The 19,362-nt window shown below is 37.3% G+C and overlaps 1 protein-coding gene across 9 annotated transcripts in view; it reads right to left on the reverse strand.

The window, feature by feature from the left end:
* The window catches only part of SLC4A7 (solute carrier family 4 member 7), a 93,112-nt gene that overhangs the window by 34,501 nt on the left and 39,249 nt on the right, over positions 1-19,362 (reverse strand). For 4 of the 9 annotated variants that reach the window (XM_033063971.1, XM_033063940.1, XM_033063917.1 and 1 more), the window contains exons 3-6: positions 12,600-12,743; positions 10,283-10,418; positions 9,101-9,261; positions 6,706-6,894 (exon numbers count right to left, since the gene is read on the reverse strand). In XM_033063971.1, the coding sequence (XP_032919862.1) occupies positions 6,706-6,894; positions 9,101-9,261; positions 10,283-10,418; positions 12,600-12,743 (630 nt within the window). Of the gene's footprint in view, positions 1-2,648; positions 3,018-6,705; positions 6,895-9,100; positions 9,262-10,282; positions 10,437-12,599; positions 12,744-19,362 lie in introns of all 9 variants that reach the window. The other 5 variants (XM_033063979.1, XM_033063949.1, XM_033063960.1 and 2 more) reach the window with 3 other exon arrangements.

Genomic DNA, 19,362 nt, shown 5'->3' on the forward strand with positions numbered 1-19,362 from the left:
CTAAATTCCAATGCAGGTCTAATGCAAAAAAAATGATCAAATTAGTACTAGAGAGCAAATATGCAAACTTTTCTGAATTACTATTTTTAGGAAGCAATTACTGTAAGAGGAAAACTGTTGTAAATGTTATTTTGTTCAGTTTTAAAGTACATTTATCAGTGGACCAAAAGACCTCTTAAAACAGACTTCTTTGCTGTTGTTCACAGACATTATGAAACCTCAGTAATGCTGGTGAATTAACAGTGTTAATTTTTAGCTATGACACACACAGTTCACTTCCCAGCCCTGCCTATGGAATTCATTATTCAACAGTTCAAAGATGGGAAAACAAATACTGCTCTTCAACTGATGACAAAATTTAAAAACATTATTAAGAGAAGCCTTTGTCTGGTTGACTTACTATGAACCGATGACTGGCTGATCAAAATTAAGTGGTAGACCAAAGGTGTGTCTCTTTTCCCTCCTTTTACAGTAACTCACAGTAAATTCAGTAACCTTCCGGCTATTTATGAAAACTAAAAAAATAAATGTCTGAATAACACAAGGCAAATGAGAGACGAATGTAAACAGAAAAAAGCCACCTATTCGAAAATTAACACAGTTCTTCATGTTCACAGGAGGCAAACCAAACTCCATCATACAGATGTGCAAAATGTATTCAGACTGCAATATTCTGAACTACAAGAGAGGTGATACAGACCATAACCTATACTGGAATGGACCAGGAGAATTGAGGGCTTTTCCCTTAATTAATACCAGGAAGTTGACTTCCTTGTCAGGGCTTTCTTTTGACTCTTGTCTCCCAAGACAGAGATTGGTCCATTTGTAGCCCTGAAGTCATAGTCTGAGAATGTCTTCAAAAGCACCTCTAAGGAAAAAACGTGTCTTTCTGTGGTCAGATGATTTCTTGAATTAGAAAAGGGAGGAAAGCCCCAGAAGACAAAAATATCTTCATTGTTGATGCTTATCATTCTCTGGAAAGACTTATGGATTAACTGGGAAACCATCCCTTTCAGATTCTTTTCTTTATGAGAAACATCCGCATGAGGAACAACAATTTGAACATGACTTGGAGATTCTAGTAGAAAGCCTTATTAGTGATAATAATAATAGCATCATGTACTTGACCTTAATTTATTTGCCTTCTCCTGGATTCTAAAGAACTTGTGTCTGACATGCTGTCATTCCTGTCAGAGAAATGAGAACCGGAAAAAAAATTGTAGCTATTATTTTACTTCTGATTTCTAAGCACATTTGGAAGATGACCTGTGACAGAATTATCATCATGTGAATTCTCTTAATTTCCCATAAGGAAGTCAGAAAAAGAGATTCGTGTTTGCTTTTCTGAATTTAAGTCATGATGAGGCCTCTACACTTCAACTGAAGATAAGAAACTATGACGTAGTTTCTTTCCTTTACAGTGACTTGGCTGCCAATGTGAAAAGGCAGATAACCACAGCCTCTTCTTTGTCAGCGTATTTTCACTGCTATATGTAACAGTGTGCCCTTATTTAATTAAACAAGTGAAGAAGAAATCAAGCAAAGCCTCAGCTGATGGAAGAACTCAGGGAGATCAGCTCCCTCACTCCCAACATACACAGGCCTAAAGCAGACAGACCTACAAGCTAGATTTTGGCAAGACAAATTTCTATGAAAGGGAGGAAAAGCCTGAAGACCAAAAAGAAAGATGATTCCCCCCTTAAAAAACACAATCTGCTAAAAAGAATTCTGAGGTTTCTAAACAGGTAGTAATTTTGCAAAAGCAAAGCAAGTACAACAGTACGTATGCAGAATGCACAAGTTATGAAACTTCTACTAAAAACATTCCAAGAAAGGATGGAAAGTTTTAACAGTTTCTTTCAACTTATCTATACACCTACATACCTTTTTACATATAAAGAATAGTAGCTTTGCAGACAACAAAACAATAAATTGCTGAGCTCTGACCTACAATTACAAGCGTCTAACTACTGTCTCCAATTTTGCATACCAAACACAACAAAACACTAATGGAGTGTCTGATGCTAAAGCAGTGCACTAATGGAGAACTATCCAGAAACAGCTGCAGGTGAACTGAATATGACAATTTCATCAATTAACTAGTGCTGGTTTTAACAGTCATGGTTTCAAAAAGCACAAAAGCAAAAATAAAACTGCTTGAAGGCTTCATGATACAACTAAACCGTGAATGCCACTGATAACTGCATCCTTCCTAACTCTCTTAATATTCACCTCTAATACTTTACCATGGTTTCAGCTGTACCTATCTCAGGATACCAAACACTGGTTTAAAACATTAACTCAACTATTGACAAAATCAAAGCAAAACCTGCTATGGACTGTAGGTGAGTGAAAGGAAAAGGCCACCATTTTTGACATTTTGCTTATATATTAGATTTTAAAACCATATTCATTTTTAATTACATTTAATTAAATTTAATTAAATTAATGTTAAAGATTTTTTTGCTTGCTTTAGTTAAAAGCTAAAAAGTTAAAAATGCCAAACAAGAAGACAGTCACAACTGAGAAGAAATAAACATGCAGGCAGAAGTAATAGTTATCATATCCTTTGTGCCAAAAACATAGCAATGCAAGTGATCCAGATGCAGAGAGCATCACACATCGACAGCTTAAATTTCAATAGTTGCCTGGTGTTTTGCCAATATTTTCCTCTGTCTTCTTTTCCTGGCTTTCCTGCACTTCTAAGTCCTCCTCAGGTGGGTGGATTACTACTGAAGGAATATCATCACTGGCAGGTGACACTAGCAATTCCTTGCCCTGAAGTGGGCTTGGCTGGGCACTTGTGGTTGGCGGGAGCCTGCAGGTAGGGCTGGAGGGTGGTGTGTTTTGAGGGGTGGTTACAGGGGTTGTACACCTTGAGGCTGTCGGGGTCCCAGCTCTCGAAGAAGGAAGAAGGTTACTGAGAAGAACCGACAAACGGCTGTCTCCTCTCAGGGAAAGATTTGAGGCAGAGAGACCTGTTCGCAAAGAGTGGCGGGAGGCTGAAAGGCCTTCCCCTGAGATAAAACAAATGGAACACCATGAGGCTTACAAAAGGGATATATTATATTAAATTAAAACAAAACAAACCAAACCCACACAGATACAAATATGCATTAACAATTTACATAGTAAATTGCAAGCTTTATGGGCCAGTGTCATACTCATGCAAGTAAGAGATAAGAGAAAAATCTGATATCAGACATTAGGAAAGTCAGAAATTACTAAGGAGCACTAATTAGAATGCTGAAGATCTGAGGGAGAAGATATCTAAGTCAGAGTAAGATTTATTAACAAAAAAAAATTATCTCTTGAAACAGACTTGAATTTTTCTAGAATTCCTTACTCCAAATTGCACAGTAGCTGCTGTTAATCCATCCCAAAAAGAAACTAAAAAATCATTAGCAAGTAAAACATCACAAGACTTCAGTTAACTCTATCCATTATATACAAAGAATTATTCTTTTTTTAAAAAGTGATCATGACCAAACATATTTAAATGTGTTAAATGCAACTGTCTTCCAATAAAAGTCTTGTTTTACTGAGAATTTTCCCAGGCAGCTGTAGTCTAATGTATATTTTTGAAGAGGACACAAAAATGAGATACACAGCTCCTTCTCCATAGCTTCTTGCCTGTGACTTACCAGTAGCCCCATATGCCTAAAATCAAACATTTCTCCAAAATCCCTTGTTACTTTTGTTGCTCTAGTTTCCATGTCCCACTAATTTCATATGAAGAGAACAGAGTCTTGTGATGGTTCCTTCAGACTGGAGTTTGCAATGGATTGCAGTTCTTCCTTAAGCAGGAAGAGAGACTGTTTATGCTCATATTAGTGCTTCCATTAAAAAGTTTAGTGATACCATTTCTCCCATTTGCCACAAACATTTCCTGGGATGACCAGTCTCCTTGAAAATATTACTGATGGCTTCTCCTACAACCCCTGAAATCCAAAACATGCTGGTTTCATGTACCATGCCATCAAGCAAGGAAACAGCAAACTAGACACATTTACTCTCACATTTATACCAAGCACTACACGAACCAGTAAGTTGAACAACCCCAGAATAATTAACAAGAAGCAGGTGCATAAAGCAGACCTAGGTAAAGCTCACATACATTCCCCTCCCTCCAAACAATGAAAGAATGGATCCTACAGATACAAACCTGAATTAAGAACAAAAGCCACAAAACTCAACTATTAAAACATCAAAACTGCAGAGCAGTAAAGAAAATAGGACCAACAGAGCAGACTTGATTGATTTTGCCTACAATAATCACTACAGTAATAACTAACTTCCATAAGTACACCTGTGATAAATTATGAACATGAGATGTCCTAACACACACACACCCCCAAGGAGCCTAAGAACTAATATGCACATATGCATGTTTGGTTTACCAGCTTATTAAAGAGTTATCAAAGGATAATAAAGAGAAAAGTAAATCCGTATATGCTGACAAGGAATTCATCATATTTTCATATGATACTGGTTTACTGTTTCAGCATATATCCCATAATCTCTTCTAGAAAGAGTATTAAGAATAAAATGTGCTAAAAAAATTGAACTGATACATGAAATGTAACTAACAAGAAAGAGATCTCAAATTTGCAGAATTATACCTGGGGATACAGGTGTTCAAGGATGGGCAAAACCAAGTCTGTGTGTGTGAAGTTTTCATGTTTGCTGAACAAAACATGAAAGTTGGGAGTTACAGAAGACACTATGTTTTCAGATAAATTAGCTGCATTTTCATTCTTGAAAAAATAAATCTGAAACTATTAGAGAAATATTTAAGCGTATATCATATATTCACTAGCTAACTAAAACTATCAGCAAGCTCTGGCATTCACTGGAGAATACTCCAGCATATGTAGATCCTAAGCACTTAACAAAGTGAAACATATTCTAAGCAATGAATCATCTTTTGAGACAGAAAAGGAAGTTCACCTCAAGGACTGATCCCTGAAACCAGAATTAAGTTTTCAGAGTAAAAAATTTCATCTGAAATTCTATGTGTCTTAATTAATGCAGGGCAAAAGAAAATAAAGAACAAAGATGAAAATAGAGACCCCATAAAAACACAAGAATACACATAAGCTGCTCTGTAGTGCACACTGCTATTTGGCATTTGGGACTGGATGCCAAGAATAAATTTTCAGGAACTGGTTCAAAAAATATACAGTGCAGCTTCTAAGAACATTGCTAATGCCTTTCTTAGGTTTGGGATTTTTCTTCCTGTTAGACCCTTCTCTACAAAACAAGATAAAAATAAATAGTGTCCTAGCTAACAGTACTACCTTCACCATTGGCATAGCAAACTTCTTGTCAAATGAACATAACACTGGGTTAAAACGCAGTAATTGTCAGCATCACTGAACTCATGATCACTAAATCTCTTGTGCAAAGACTAAAAGCCAAGTAGGATCCATATGACGTGTAAGTTATGCCATGATGCTGAAATTCCTCAAACATTGCACTTTTTATTTAAGCATATACTAAAAAAACATTAGCATCAATGTAGGTCTATACTACTATACTTCCAATAATAATGCATGCCATGGTATACAGGCAGGAGTACAATATTTGAGTACAGTAATTTCACGAATACAAGCCGCACCAATTTGACTAAGATTTTGCTCCTAAACCGGAAATGCGGCTAATAATCAGGAGCGGCTAATACAACCTCAGAAGTGCCTGCCAGAGTGCTGAGCCGAGCAGCTGCAAAGTCGGCATTTTGCGATTGTTACAAATCGCTACTCTGTTGCACCGCGGGTGGAGCCTGGCTCCCTGTAGGCAGCATGGGGGGCGGGGAGAGAGGCGGGAGAGCTCTCTTTCCTCCTCTGCCACAGCCCAGGGGAGAGACGGGGGGGGCCCGGCGCCGCCATTGCTGCGGCCCGGGGAGGAGAGGGGGGACCCGGGCCGCCCCTACCGCGGCCCGGGGAGGGGGGGGGAAGCCCGCGCCGCCATTGCTGCGGCTCGGGGAGCCGACAGGAGCCCCGCGCAAGCCATTGCCGCGGCTCGGGGAGCCGACAGGAGCCCCGCGCAAGCCATTGCCGCGGCTCGGGGAGCCGACGGGGTGCTTTGTCCCCGCCCGCCGCCGCCGCGGCAGGAGCGGGGAAACTCCGTCCCTGCCCGCCGCCGGCGCCATGGGCGCGGGAAAGCTCCGTCCCCGTCCGCCGCCGCTGCCATAGGAGCGGGGGAAGCTCCGTCCCTGCCTGCCACCGCGGGGCAGCGCCGACCCGGGGTGACCGAGCCCAGTGGCAGCGGCGGCCGGCCCTGAGCTGCAGCACCGTGCTGGGCCACCTGGCCCCGTCAGCGGCCCCTAGCGGGCCGAGCCTGCACAGCCTTAGCTCAGCCAGTAAACCCCGCCCTCCCGTGGTTCTGTTACTAATTGCACGCGGGTCCTCGCTGCGAACGACAAAGCGGCTTATATTCGGGTGCGGCTTATCTATGGACAAAAACCAAAATGTTTGCCAACACCCAGTGATGCGGCTTATATTCAGTGCGGCTTGTATTCGTGAATTTACTGTAAATTAAAAGATATCATCCACAGTTACACATCACACACACTCTTCTTGTTAGTTTCTTTGCTCATCCAGAAGGAAACACTTATCTGTTATTACCAGCTGACCTTTCCTTCATCTCCCAGTGAGAACATCATTTATCAGGTTAGTATGAACTGGATGCTACAACTTATCTCACCATTTCGTTCAAGCAAGAGAGGGTCAGAATGTTTCTTGCCTATATCTGCGAAAGACCGAACTAGAGGAATCCGACTGCTGAATTTTTTCTCGTTCTGATGATGGTGCCTCTTTAAAAGAGCCTCTCTCACATTCTCTCTTATGGATGCATCCAGCTGGCCAGAGGCAATCATGCTGTCCAAAACCATATCTACATAATAATAAGAAAAGAAGAAAAAAGAAAATTATATAAGTAGCTATCAAATCTCTCTTTCACCACACTCAAGCACCGTAGTTGCATCAAATAATAAAAGAAAATCAAAATCTATATAAGTACTCTCTTTAGCAAAACCATCTTCAAGAATCCACAGGAAATTTTCAAAGACATCATTAAGCAAATGTGAGAATAAGAAAAGTACAACGTGCAGATCCAAGAGAGAGTATTTATTAGTAGTATCATTTCAAGAAATAAATTACTTAGTACCTTATAATTTATAGCCATTTACTTCAACTGTCAATGGAAACTCACTTTCAAAAAAAAGTATTTCTTGTATTTAGCAAACCTACAGGAGTGAGTAGGAGTGAGTACACAAAGACACACACAATGGAAAATAGACTTATGACAGTCTTAACCTGGTGTTCCCTAATTTTCAAAGTATATATAATTATATAAAAGTGAAAGTTGCTATAGAATAAGATGAATGGCACAACTCCTATCATCTTCAGATGCTATAAGCTCCTCACTCTCTACCGAACTTCATGTGATTCACATGCTTTAGAAGAGGAAGTATGAAACAAAATCTAGGTATATCATCAAAACTAACTATTCATCTGTCAAACATCAAGTTTCAAAAGGGAATCTCACCAGTATGCTCACACCAGGAAAGAAAGCCTATGTATCAGGGAAAATATCTACTGTGGTTTCTTAGGGGTCCATTTTTTTTTAATTACAAAAAAAATAAAATAAATTCATAAAAGTCCTCAATCTGCACAAAACAACACAAACCTATGAGATAAAACTGGGAAAACATATTTAAAAAACTAATTAATGTATTGAGACTTAACTGCATTGTTAAACTGAAATTGCATAGAACTTCTCACAATGAAAAATGTTAGGGCTCAGGGCAAGGCTCTGTCCTTACAAACAGAACAACATGCAGCAAAGCGTCTGTCAGTACAGTGCAGCTTCTTTCTGAGATCACTGGTAACACACAGTCACTTTTTACAGGTTCTCAAAAGGAAACCTGCCACCCCCTCTCTCCTGTTATGAGTAAGAAATAATACTACCTACTGGGTATTCCTGGTTCCTGGAAACAAGACAACACATTTATATATCAAGCACTGCTAACCCATGTGATTTCACAATGGCACCTAAAATTAACTTGAAACAAATTCACACAATCTCTTAAGACATCTTAGCTCCAACTAAAATACCCACTACCCAGAGTGCTGGTTACATGGAATTAAGTAACTGCTTGCCTTATGTATTAAGATTACCACTAAATTCAATTACTAAAAATAAAATTATAAACCAAAACATTGCATATACAAATGATGTATTGAACACTCTTGCTCAGTAAGTCAGAAAAATAGAAAGGGAATACCAATTTTCTGAGTGAATTTCAAGGATTTCAAAACAAGAAAGCATTTCAAGTACTGCCAAAGTTTTTAAGGCCAAAACACCTTGTCCTTCACGCACATGTTGGTCAACCCTAAGTCTAATATGATTCCTGAGAAGGCATTCCACTGTGTGGTAGCTGTAGCAAGAGATACCAGGAAAATTATCTAGAACTAATTCAAAGGCATTTAGAGCAAGTAGACATATATAATGTATATATATGTGCATGTATCTATGTATATATTTTTATACATATATATGAAAGTCTTCAAAGCTGCCTGTATAGTATCCTAAATGACCATGTGATTAGTGAGGACACTCAACACAGTAGGTCAAACAACATGTATAAAATTTATTTCTGCTCACCTCTTATAAAGGTGAAAAAAATACCAGATGTGCAACAACCAACTGCACTAATGGCATCAAGTTAACAACAGCCAAAATATGATTAATAATTATGGTACTAAAGTGCACAAATAACTCCTAAAATGTTCTGGCAGATATTTACAATTCATCTGTAGAAACAAAGACAGAGAACACATTAAGGGATTAGAACATAAAGGCAAGTTCTGGGCCTCATCCTAAAATACATACTAAGGAGCTCCTACTCATCCAGCGCCGCTTTTCATAAGTGAAGTTTGTAGGACCGGCTCCTCTCAACCAGATCAAGAAAACTGCAGCAAGCATGCACATACCTGTGTCTTCAACAGCATTTTCAAAAACATACACATCACCAAAACACCTCAAGTTATAGATCAAAATTTAGGAATAAAATATTTTTTAAAATTTTTGCTGCAACCTGCTATCTCATCAAGTGTGCTTGCTCTCATGTCCAACATGACCGTCCCATTAAGAATACAGCTCCGCAGTTCAAAGAGACTGTGCAGAGACAGAGTTGCTACATAAGGCTTGCTCCATCGATCACCGCCATCTTCAACATCCTCTTCAAACTTCAGCCACCTGAAATGCATTCACGTATACATTTATATTCCTCCTAGAAGGAAAATTTGGCAAGCAATCCCACTCCCCTATATGGCTTAAACATGACACAGAACAGAAAATCCCATGAAATCAGATAGTCCAACTGATTAACATTTTTATCAGATCTTGATAACCACACTCAACCGTTTTAGTTTTTACCCATTTTGTTTCTTTTGGCTTGACCAATACCTCTCTATTCACATGTTCTCATGAAGAATATGGCAGTCTCCTTATTACCTGATTTTGCATCTTGATTTCATTAGTATTTTAGGATTAGAAAGCTGTCTGAAACATTCCATATAGCATGTTCAAGTCTCCTAAGGCTGCTAAAGTGAGACATTTAAGAACTAGGCAATATTAACATGTGAAACTATAAACTGATCTTGATTCCCACTCACAGGCAGTAGGCAAATTGAGTTGTTACAAAAGTTAACATGCAATAAAGTAGTTGGAAGTACTGAATGCAGAATTCATCACAATGCATACGCAGAAGGAAGCAACTACACCAGTAAGGGTTAAAAATAATAATGGCATCCTGTAATGTTCAGGTGTGCAATTTGCTAAAAACTGACCAGATACTACCCAAGAAAACACTACCAAATTTTATGCTTGAGAAAAAAAATACTACTAATATTTTGGCAATAATATACCAAAGAGATTTCTGAGACTGCAAATACCACACTCTATGGATGAACATACATATCTTTTTATATATATATATATATTATATATTATAACTTGGCATACTCCTACTTTTCAAAATGTTTGGTTTGATCTGTCTTAGGGCAAATAACACATCATGAGAAAGACTGAGGGTCTTTAGAAAACAATATTGATTCTTTCAGAGTTGGACAAGAAGAACTAAAGTTTTGGTTTGCTGAGCATGAACTGAGTAAACAACTCCTACAGATAGTGAATATTCTACGCCAAACCTGGCTTGCAATTCTTTTTAAAAAAATTACTATAAGTTATATCTTGAAACAATCTACTCCAAACATACCTAGCAGTTTCTCTCCATTCATATTCTTCTCCATCCCTGAAGCAAAGTTCATCCATTTCAGTGAAGAGATCATGAGGGATGTGTTCATCATCATCTTCAGTACCCAAGATAAACTGCACTCGTTGGGATGGTGTGTCTTGAAGAAAAGGAGAAACTGAATAATTTAGAAGTATTCATACTTCTGTGAAGCAAGAAATACTACATAGCAGTAAAATCTCCTGTCCACAGCTAGAAACATGCAGAACAACATTCTCTTTAAGAGGTAAAGGAACAAAAGCACCATATACACATCTAAAAAAAGGCCCTCTGAAAATCTTGTACTGCTTCTGAAAACAAAACATTTGGAAATCCACATTTATGAAAATTAATCAACTATTTTTGACTCTTCTATAGATTGCCAATATGAAAATTAACATCAATAGCAAATTTGGTTAAAAAAAATAAGTAGAAATTAATATACCAAAATACCAGAAACCTTGTTTCCATTTTGAGAACAAAATAATTAATACCATCACAACACAAGACACTAAAGAAGAAAAAGTTGAAACAAACAGCTTTACTTACAAATTAGCTGCCTAAGTAATAGTTCAAGAGTCATCAGTGAGTAGTCAGGTGCTCACTGCTCGAGCAGCAGGTATTTCTGTGGTCTGTTGCTATTTATGTAGGATACAATTTTTTCACTGCATAATTGGAGCACTATGCATAAATCAGCACAGGAAAGTAGAAAACTATGCAGTGGAAGTGTCCAGAAAATATTTTAACTTCTCATAATATAATGCCTAGTGGAACAGGCTCAATGACTTGTTAGAAAATTAAACTATGCTTATTGATCAAGTAAGTACTAGATTTCAATTAATATGAGCAAAACTTTAGAAAACCAGCAATTAAACCACATTATTTTAGAGATATTTTTAATACTTATACAAAGATTTTGTTTCAACTCCAGTGAATTTTCATCTTTATAAGGGTTCAATAATGTATTAATTGCAATGTTATCTCAAGGAAGGCCAGAGACAGAAAAAACAGGTAAATCTCAATTTTAATTTTTGTTAAATTTTCTCGAATTTTAAAACTCTTAACTTTGTTCACTGAAACATCACTCTCACAGCTATTAGATATGAATATACAACTGTAGGCTTCTACTGTAGAAGGAAGATGGCCTTTTAGATTTAAACAGAAATCTGAATTACTAACAAAGTTCATTTCAAATTGAGTTTTGCTTTAGCATTTTTGTTCTAGTATATACCATTATCCAGTAGCATAATTCTGAAATGTGCTCTTGAATGCAAACATCATTCATTATCAGTTCAGGTCTATAGCAGATTGTTTCCATCCCAAAAACCAACATACCCCAAAATCCTGCCAAACCTTGTGCATGGAGTATACAGAAACAACCAGAACAGAGAAGTGAATTTCTATTAACTTAATATCACTTGTTTCTTCAAAAACTGTACAGCAAGATTCTACATCAGTTAACATCATATAACATCAGTTATATATATAAAGCTGTATTTGGGACGGGAAGCCTTGAAGATGGTTGAAACCAAGAACCATAGGAGAATGCAAAAAGGAGATTTGCCAAAGCATTACCATTTGAAAACTCCTTTGTTTCAGGTACTGGCCCCATGTAGAACATGTTGCTAGTCATTGAAAGGTAATAGTGAACAGCATGGTGTCCATACTTAAATTCAAACACTGCACCATAATTTGCCCATTCATGGCAGTCTAGGAATAAAAGTGGACTTAGGGTCTTGAAGAAAAACTGCTAAGTGTACTGCCAAATAATTTCATTTCAGAGAATGATATGACAAAATTGTCATAGGACAATAGGTCAGGGTGAGGGGCAAAAAACTTATGAAGCAGTACAATTCCTTTACTAACAGACAGCAAGAAGGCTGAAGTAAATATTTAAATAAAATCATATCATTGATCAAATTACCACAGCAAATGCTGCTTTTCACAGCTACATGCTTAGTTTCAAAAATCAGAGGAAGAAGCATACACGAATACACAATCTGAAAAAAGGCGTCTAATTTAAATAACACAGATTTTCATGCTACAGGAGAGCATTACAAAGCTCCAGTCTAACCTATTCAGTGCAGGCTGCTGAACATTCATGCAGACAGTTGGACCAAGTCCAAAAGCTTCTGATTTAGATAAAACACAACCACAAAATCCTTGTCTGATTGTACACGAAAAGACATTCATTACAGCAAGAATAAAAGAAATAGCACAAAACAAACAACATTTAAGCACAGAGTAGCTACTACAAGTGTATTTTCAGGAGACATGTAGAACATGCAAAACAAATTCTTACCATATGATGGAGATTCTCTGCCATCCTCTCTATCAGTTTCTTTTTCTTTTTTTCTTCTGTGGTGCCTGTGCCCACGATGTCTATGCCGTCGACGGCCTGACTTTCCAAGTGGAACATGAACTCCAATATACACAGCTCTGTGGCCTTTTCAAGAAAGTTTAAAAGGACACAAGTAAACAAAAAATGACCTACTACCCAAATTTAGTATCTAAAGACAAGGGCTTTTAAGAAATAGAAATCCAAAAGCACTTGACAAAATTACCTTTAGTGAACTAACATGACTACTTCCTTTCTGTCCTTCCAGGGTGTCAAGGAACTAGTGCTAGACTCATTTCTCCAATTATTCAGTTCAATAATTCAGTTGTGAAAGAAATAATTCAGAAGTACAAGCTTGACTTGTAACACTGAAAGAAGCTACTTGACAAACACGAGGCCAAGGCAGAGAAGTTACATGATAGTCCTCTTTTTTTGCAGGAATTCATATCAGGGCAGTAGTAAGAATGGGAAAATAATCTCCTGGTTCAGGTTATTAACTTCATCAAGAAATTACCCTCCATTTAGAGTCTGCAAGTAGTTTTCTGTCCTTGAAAGAGTTACCAATATTTCCTCAAGTGGCAAGTAACACATCAAGGTGAAACTAATGTTCAATTACACCATTAATTTAGTATCAGGAACATGAAAGGAAGTTCTGTCTTGAAATGTATGTCCAACACTTCAAATAACTTCCAGAGATGTCAGGGTGGGTTTATTTCCTATTCTAGATAGTTTTTAAAAATTTAGGAGCACATCTTCAAATTAATACATACGGTTCTTTCAGACATATACTTTCAACATCTTGCTTTTCCTTTGACCTTTCACATCAAGACAATACCAGCATTAACATCTTAGCAAAAGATATCAATCAACTGACTGTTATGAACATATTACTACCACGTCTCCTGTATTGAAGATAGCATATACAATAGGCTTTTCAATTCCTATTTAAACAAACAATCACAGGAAGAGACAAATTAACTATAACACTAAATACTCTGTTTCACAGTGTTGAAGAGTTATTACAGAAGCCTGACATTAACCAAAGGAAAAGGAAGTGGTCCTCCAGCTCTTAGACAGATGCAAATTCAGCAAATTTACATTATGCGGGCAAGTCCTAGAAATTGTTATGACACATACACACATATATATGTCTGTGCCTAGCTCACAAACACTAGATTAAAGATATCAAAAAACTTCTGGTGATTATAGACCTTTAAAAAAAACAAAAAGTGATAAGATGTCAAGATTATTTGCAAAACAAACAAAAAAAAAACCCCTAAGCCCAAAAATATACTTCTTTATAGTAGTTGTGTATTTTTACAGGGCTACATTGACTAAAAATACAATAAAAATCATTATTAACACAAGTAAGTTCAACATTTCATTAATTTGTCAGATTCCTGTTCACATAACAAGACCCAATGCTTGACACACTTCCAACACTAGTTTAATTAGAGTTGACTGACTGGCACTGTGACCAAATCTGAAATTAAGCATATTAAAAGCTATTTGTTTCCATGTAAGAGTGGAAAAGAGATTAATTTCTCGAAGCACTCATCAGTCCTATTTATAGAGACTTGTCTTTTGTGAGTTTCTTACAATAGCCAGCCCCTGCCCAGCAGCCTAACCTCTGACCTCCATGAGTGCTATGCACAATGCAATTCTCAGGGAAATTAATACCAATGTAACACCTATAAATCACTGCCCTTGGTATATAATATGATCAGGGGGCATCATTAACAATGGTCATGTTGCTGACGCCATCATGATACAATAATCTTATGCATAGGGAAAGCAGAAGTATGAGGTTCAAAAATAACTGCATTACTCACCACATGCCACTCAAAGCTGCAACTGAGTGAGCCACCACTCACTGCAAATGCTGTTACTATGCCTGTTAGGGTTTTTGTTTTATTTTATATATTCCATTAGCAAGTATCAAACTACAGTTTATATATACACTTGAACAGTTCTATTTGTTGCCAAAGTTGGATTCTTTGCAGGAACTGTTTCTTCCTAGAATAGAAACTCCAGCATACTTCTAGTAATAGAGCATTTTATATAACTGCCTGCTTTAGTATTGTTAATAAGACTGTTTTAACCCTGTGTTTTGATCACTGCACAACAAAAAAACCAAACCAAACAAACAAACAAACAAAACAAACCAAACCATCAACATTGCAGGAATGTGAAATTGTTCAGGATTTTACTCCCTGAGAAATAAAGACTTCCACATTTTGGTCTCTTGCTCTTTCCACTAATTTGAGACAAAAATCCCTCATAGATTTTCCAAGGATCTCTATTTTAAACAATACACCTTACTACAGCAAAAATTAGCATTAGTAATAGCATGACCATGTCCATAATCAAAGACCATGCTGCTGCATGGAGGAGAGGTGGAACAAGCAAACAAGGAGTCTATCTCCTTCTACCTAATTGCAGAGACAGAATTTTTTTTATCTGGTAGAAAAGTTTGGAGGAAAGCATATATGCTGCAAAGACAGAGGTAAAAGCTATGGAAAACCGAGCTGAAGTAAGCAACAGACAGAACACGGTTTTTAAACAACCTGTGTCCATAGCAAGTGACTTTTATTATCACAGAACCACAGAATCGTGTCCAGATGCATCAGAGCTGCCTCAAGCACACCAAGTAGGCACAACCAAGTAAGTAACCCAGTCAGTCAGTCCACAACCTGTAACATTTGATACTGCTGTTCAACTCCAAAACGAAGCTTTAAAGGAAGCACCTTCTTGCTACCTGAACAAACAAGGGTCTCACAGAGACAGGAACAGTCCAGCCATGGGATATTATCCTGCTCTTCAGCCCACACTGCCCAGAAGTGACTACTATGAGACTATTTCCTCACGTAGACACAGTCTTGTAGGCAAATGTAAATCAAGAATACCTTCCCCAAACTGCTTCTGTATATGCAAAGTGTTCAGACATCTGCAGTGGTATTTTGGGACTAACATGAAATGTCAATGAGCAAATGATTTTCAGCATTTATAAAGTAAATCCAATGTAATTCTACCAGAATAACAAAAAACCTGATGTTGACAAAGAGCCTCTGAAATATTTTTCAGAGCAAGCAGTGGGGGTGGCAGTACAATAAAACCAAGAAAAATTTACCTACAGTAAACAGAAGCTTATGAGTGCACCTCATCATTCCTTAGGAAAAGAGACCTTCATTCTGGTATCATAAACAGTCATAAAGACATTTCAACTACTGTCTAGAAAATCTGAAACTACTGCTATTGAGTATACTGCCATAATTACCCCAAAACATGTTACAGGCATATTCAACTCCAAAGGTGGGACAAAACTACATAATAAAAATTGGACAAGCTTAACTTTGATTCTAACTCAACAAACCAAAGTGTTGTTGAGAAGCCGCCTAAAAATAAGACAGCTGCATTGAGTAGGTCTGTTTCCTTAAGCTTCATTATTCAGATAGAAGTAATAATGTTTGTAGATGGACAGATAAAGATTTACTTATAAATTTATGAGGAAAAGGAAAATGAAACTATAACATGGTCATTTTTTTCCTTCATTCCCAATGAATTGGGTGAAACAACTTATGATATCCTTCAGCCTGGCCAAAAAACCAAACCCAAACAAAATAGAAAAACAGACCTTCAAGAAAGGCAATTAATACAAAATTAATGTATCAGTGAAAGCAATGGAAAGAAATGTAACTCTGAAAAGGCTGGGATTCAAGTTCCTATCATTGGGTGTCATTTTTAAAGGGGACACAACCTTTACTTGAATATTGTGTTTAAAAGTTCAAAAGGTACATTATGTGACCTTCAAAGCTCTAATCACGTAAATGTCTGTAGCAGAGTACCACTTTCAAACAAAGCTTCTTACAGAATTACTATAAACCAATAATCAATAGAATTAGTAGACTGCTCAATACTAAATTTAGTAATACAAAGCTCAAGAGATGATTGCTCATTTTAATCCAACATGACTTTATCCAAGCTTAACTGTTCAAATCCACTGAGAGCATTTACTACTTAAGGCCTTTATCGATATGAAACAAACTTATATGTTAGGAACTTGAAACGTGCCTCCAACACATGGCTGATTTCCAATCACATGATTGGTCTCACTCTAAAAGTCAGTTTGGCTAAACTCCTATACCACTTACAGAAAATAAAATGCTCTCCGTTTCTGAATTTCTCCCCAGAACTCCCATGAAAATGGTAACAGAAGACTTCTGAAGTCTGAGAGATCAACAAAAACGCCCTGATGTCTCTAGGTTTGAAATTCCACACAGAACCTTCTCTTCTTTGGCTAGATACCTTTTAAGCTTCATAGAAAGAAGGACATTGTTCTCCATCTTAAGGAAAAGTAAAGAATATCAAGTTTATATCTATGTGGATTCTCAAATCCTGTTACTTAGTTATCTGAATTAAGAGCAATCATCTATTAATGATGGATGTGGAGGTGAGCTACTTGGTCCAATCTTGCTCAAAGTACAGCCAATTTCAAAGCTGAAGCCATGGTTTTCATCAATTTAGTTCGGATGAGAGCCATCCTTTTAGTATCTTTAAGGATATATCTTCTACAGCCTATCTAGAAAACCTATACCAACCTACAGCAACACACTACCTGAAAAAAAGTATCCTAATACCCAACTATCACTTCCAATATGGCATCTTATCTGTGATCCACCTCACCCTTTCACAACGCACCAGTGTGACCCCATCTTCTCAATAAGTTCTCAAGCCTGTTGAAGGCTAAAACTTTGTGACAAGAATTACTATTTTTTCTGAAAACCTGCAAATAATAATCTGAAGATAGATAATTTATTTTACACAGAAGCCTTTTTTTAATCAAATAATGTAATAATCTATCTCATCCTAGCATGGAGTGTTCCAGTATGGAAAAACTGGAGTATCTGCAGTAGAGATCCCAATCCATTCTTTAAGATCATAAAACAGGGAAGAAATCCAGCTGTTTGATGTATTAACTCACATCTCCAAATGCATTACCCTAGTAGGAAAGATCTGGAACACAGCATCTTGTTCCTTGGTATTAATTTCCCTTACATCACAGAGAGTGCTTGTATGCACAAAAATAAGCTCAATGCAATCTACAAGCACAACTTGTTGTGACCTTTTCTGTCACAAGACTGCTCTGAAGGTAGAAGCACACAAATGGGAAAAAGTAGGTGGATGGAAGAAGCAAGAGTGAAAATAAAAGTGTCTTTTCTTGCCCTTAAAAATTTCACAGCTCACAGGACTTCTCCAAATATTCTTGGCTCTGGTAAAACTTAAGGAACAAGAACAATGCCTCTATACACACATACACCCCCTTATTTATAATGAAAAATCACTCAAGTCACTAATTCACAAAAAATACTTCTGCTATGCAAATTTTCTAATTTAAAATAATGCCCTATTTTTGAAAGATGCAATTAAATGCACAAAATAGTATTGATCATGAAGTTCCTGGCATAAGAAAGAAACGAAGTATTTCAGAACAAACAGAATTTTTCACTTATTTTATAAACTTCTCATGCACATTCCCAAGAAAGAGTCAATTTATTTTCTATGGAATTAATGTATCAAAAGTGAATATAAAATAATTTAATATAATCTTGGTCTTTCATGAATTGACTAGTAAGAAGTCCACAAACACAAAGGATTCTTCTTGTTAAAAGAACTATTTAACAGAAGTTATGTTTTGCTCTCAGAATTAAAGATTTGAGATAAAATTTTTTTACTAAACCTGTAGAATAAAGTAAAGGAAATTCTTTCAAGGGATAGTGGCATGCCATGTCTGGAACCTAAAGCTTCTCCACAATGCAGTGTATTCTAGAATCCATTACACATCCTGGGTTGTACTCTGAAATCTTCTGCTGCACCTAGCAATTAGGTTTATCTGAGAATACACTCTATATTTGAAGTGATAAAACTGAGAAGCACAATCCCAAATCATAGTTAGCATAGCACAGGGTAAAGCAGTTAAGAAAGAGTTTTTCTCACTACAAGACAAATATTGGCATATTATGTTGACAAAAACAATAAATGCCAGATTTCTCATTACACACAGAAGTAATTTTTTTCTGACTTAAAACCAAATGAGTTCATAGGGGAGTCAGAGAGCAAAATGCACTGAATACTTCTATTAGACACAATCAACAATATTCAAGAAGGCATTATCAGCCATCTTGACATGCAGGTAAGAGCTGTCATAGCAAACATCAGACATGCAGGTAGGAACAGTAATAGGAAAAGCTTAGTGCCGGGTGGCAGTGCCACACAGGGATTCTAGCACAGACTTCCACCTGTGGCTCACTGCCAGCACCGATCTTCCTAGCCTGGGAAAGGAGCCAGCCCTTGGTACCCATGGGAGGGAGGACAAGGCGTCCCTGCACTGCACAGCCACACCAGAGCTGGGCCCCACGCTCTATCTGAGCTCAGGATCCCTGGTCCAGCCTGTCTCTGCAGCAGAGCTCAGGAAAAAGGATACACATACAAGGTCATTTCAAAGAGTTGTTTCTGTTACAGGAGAGAAAATCCAGAAACAAGCAATTCAAACGGAAGTCCCATCAACATTCAAGACCAACCCTTTGCCCACTATATACAACATAAAACCACAGAACAGTTTGGGTTGCAACAGATCTTAAAGATCATCACTTCCCATCCCTCTGGTGAAGACACAAGGCTTCCACATTCATAACACTGTTCTTGTAAAGTATTTTGTATGAAACTTTTG

This window comes from Catharus ustulatus, chromosome 1, assembly GCF_009819885.2.
Source record: "Catharus ustulatus isolate bCatUst1 chromosome 1, bCatUst1.pri.v2, whole genome shotgun sequence".
NCBI classification, from domain to species: Eukaryota; Metazoa; Chordata; class Aves; order Passeriformes; family Turdidae; genus Catharus; species Catharus ustulatus.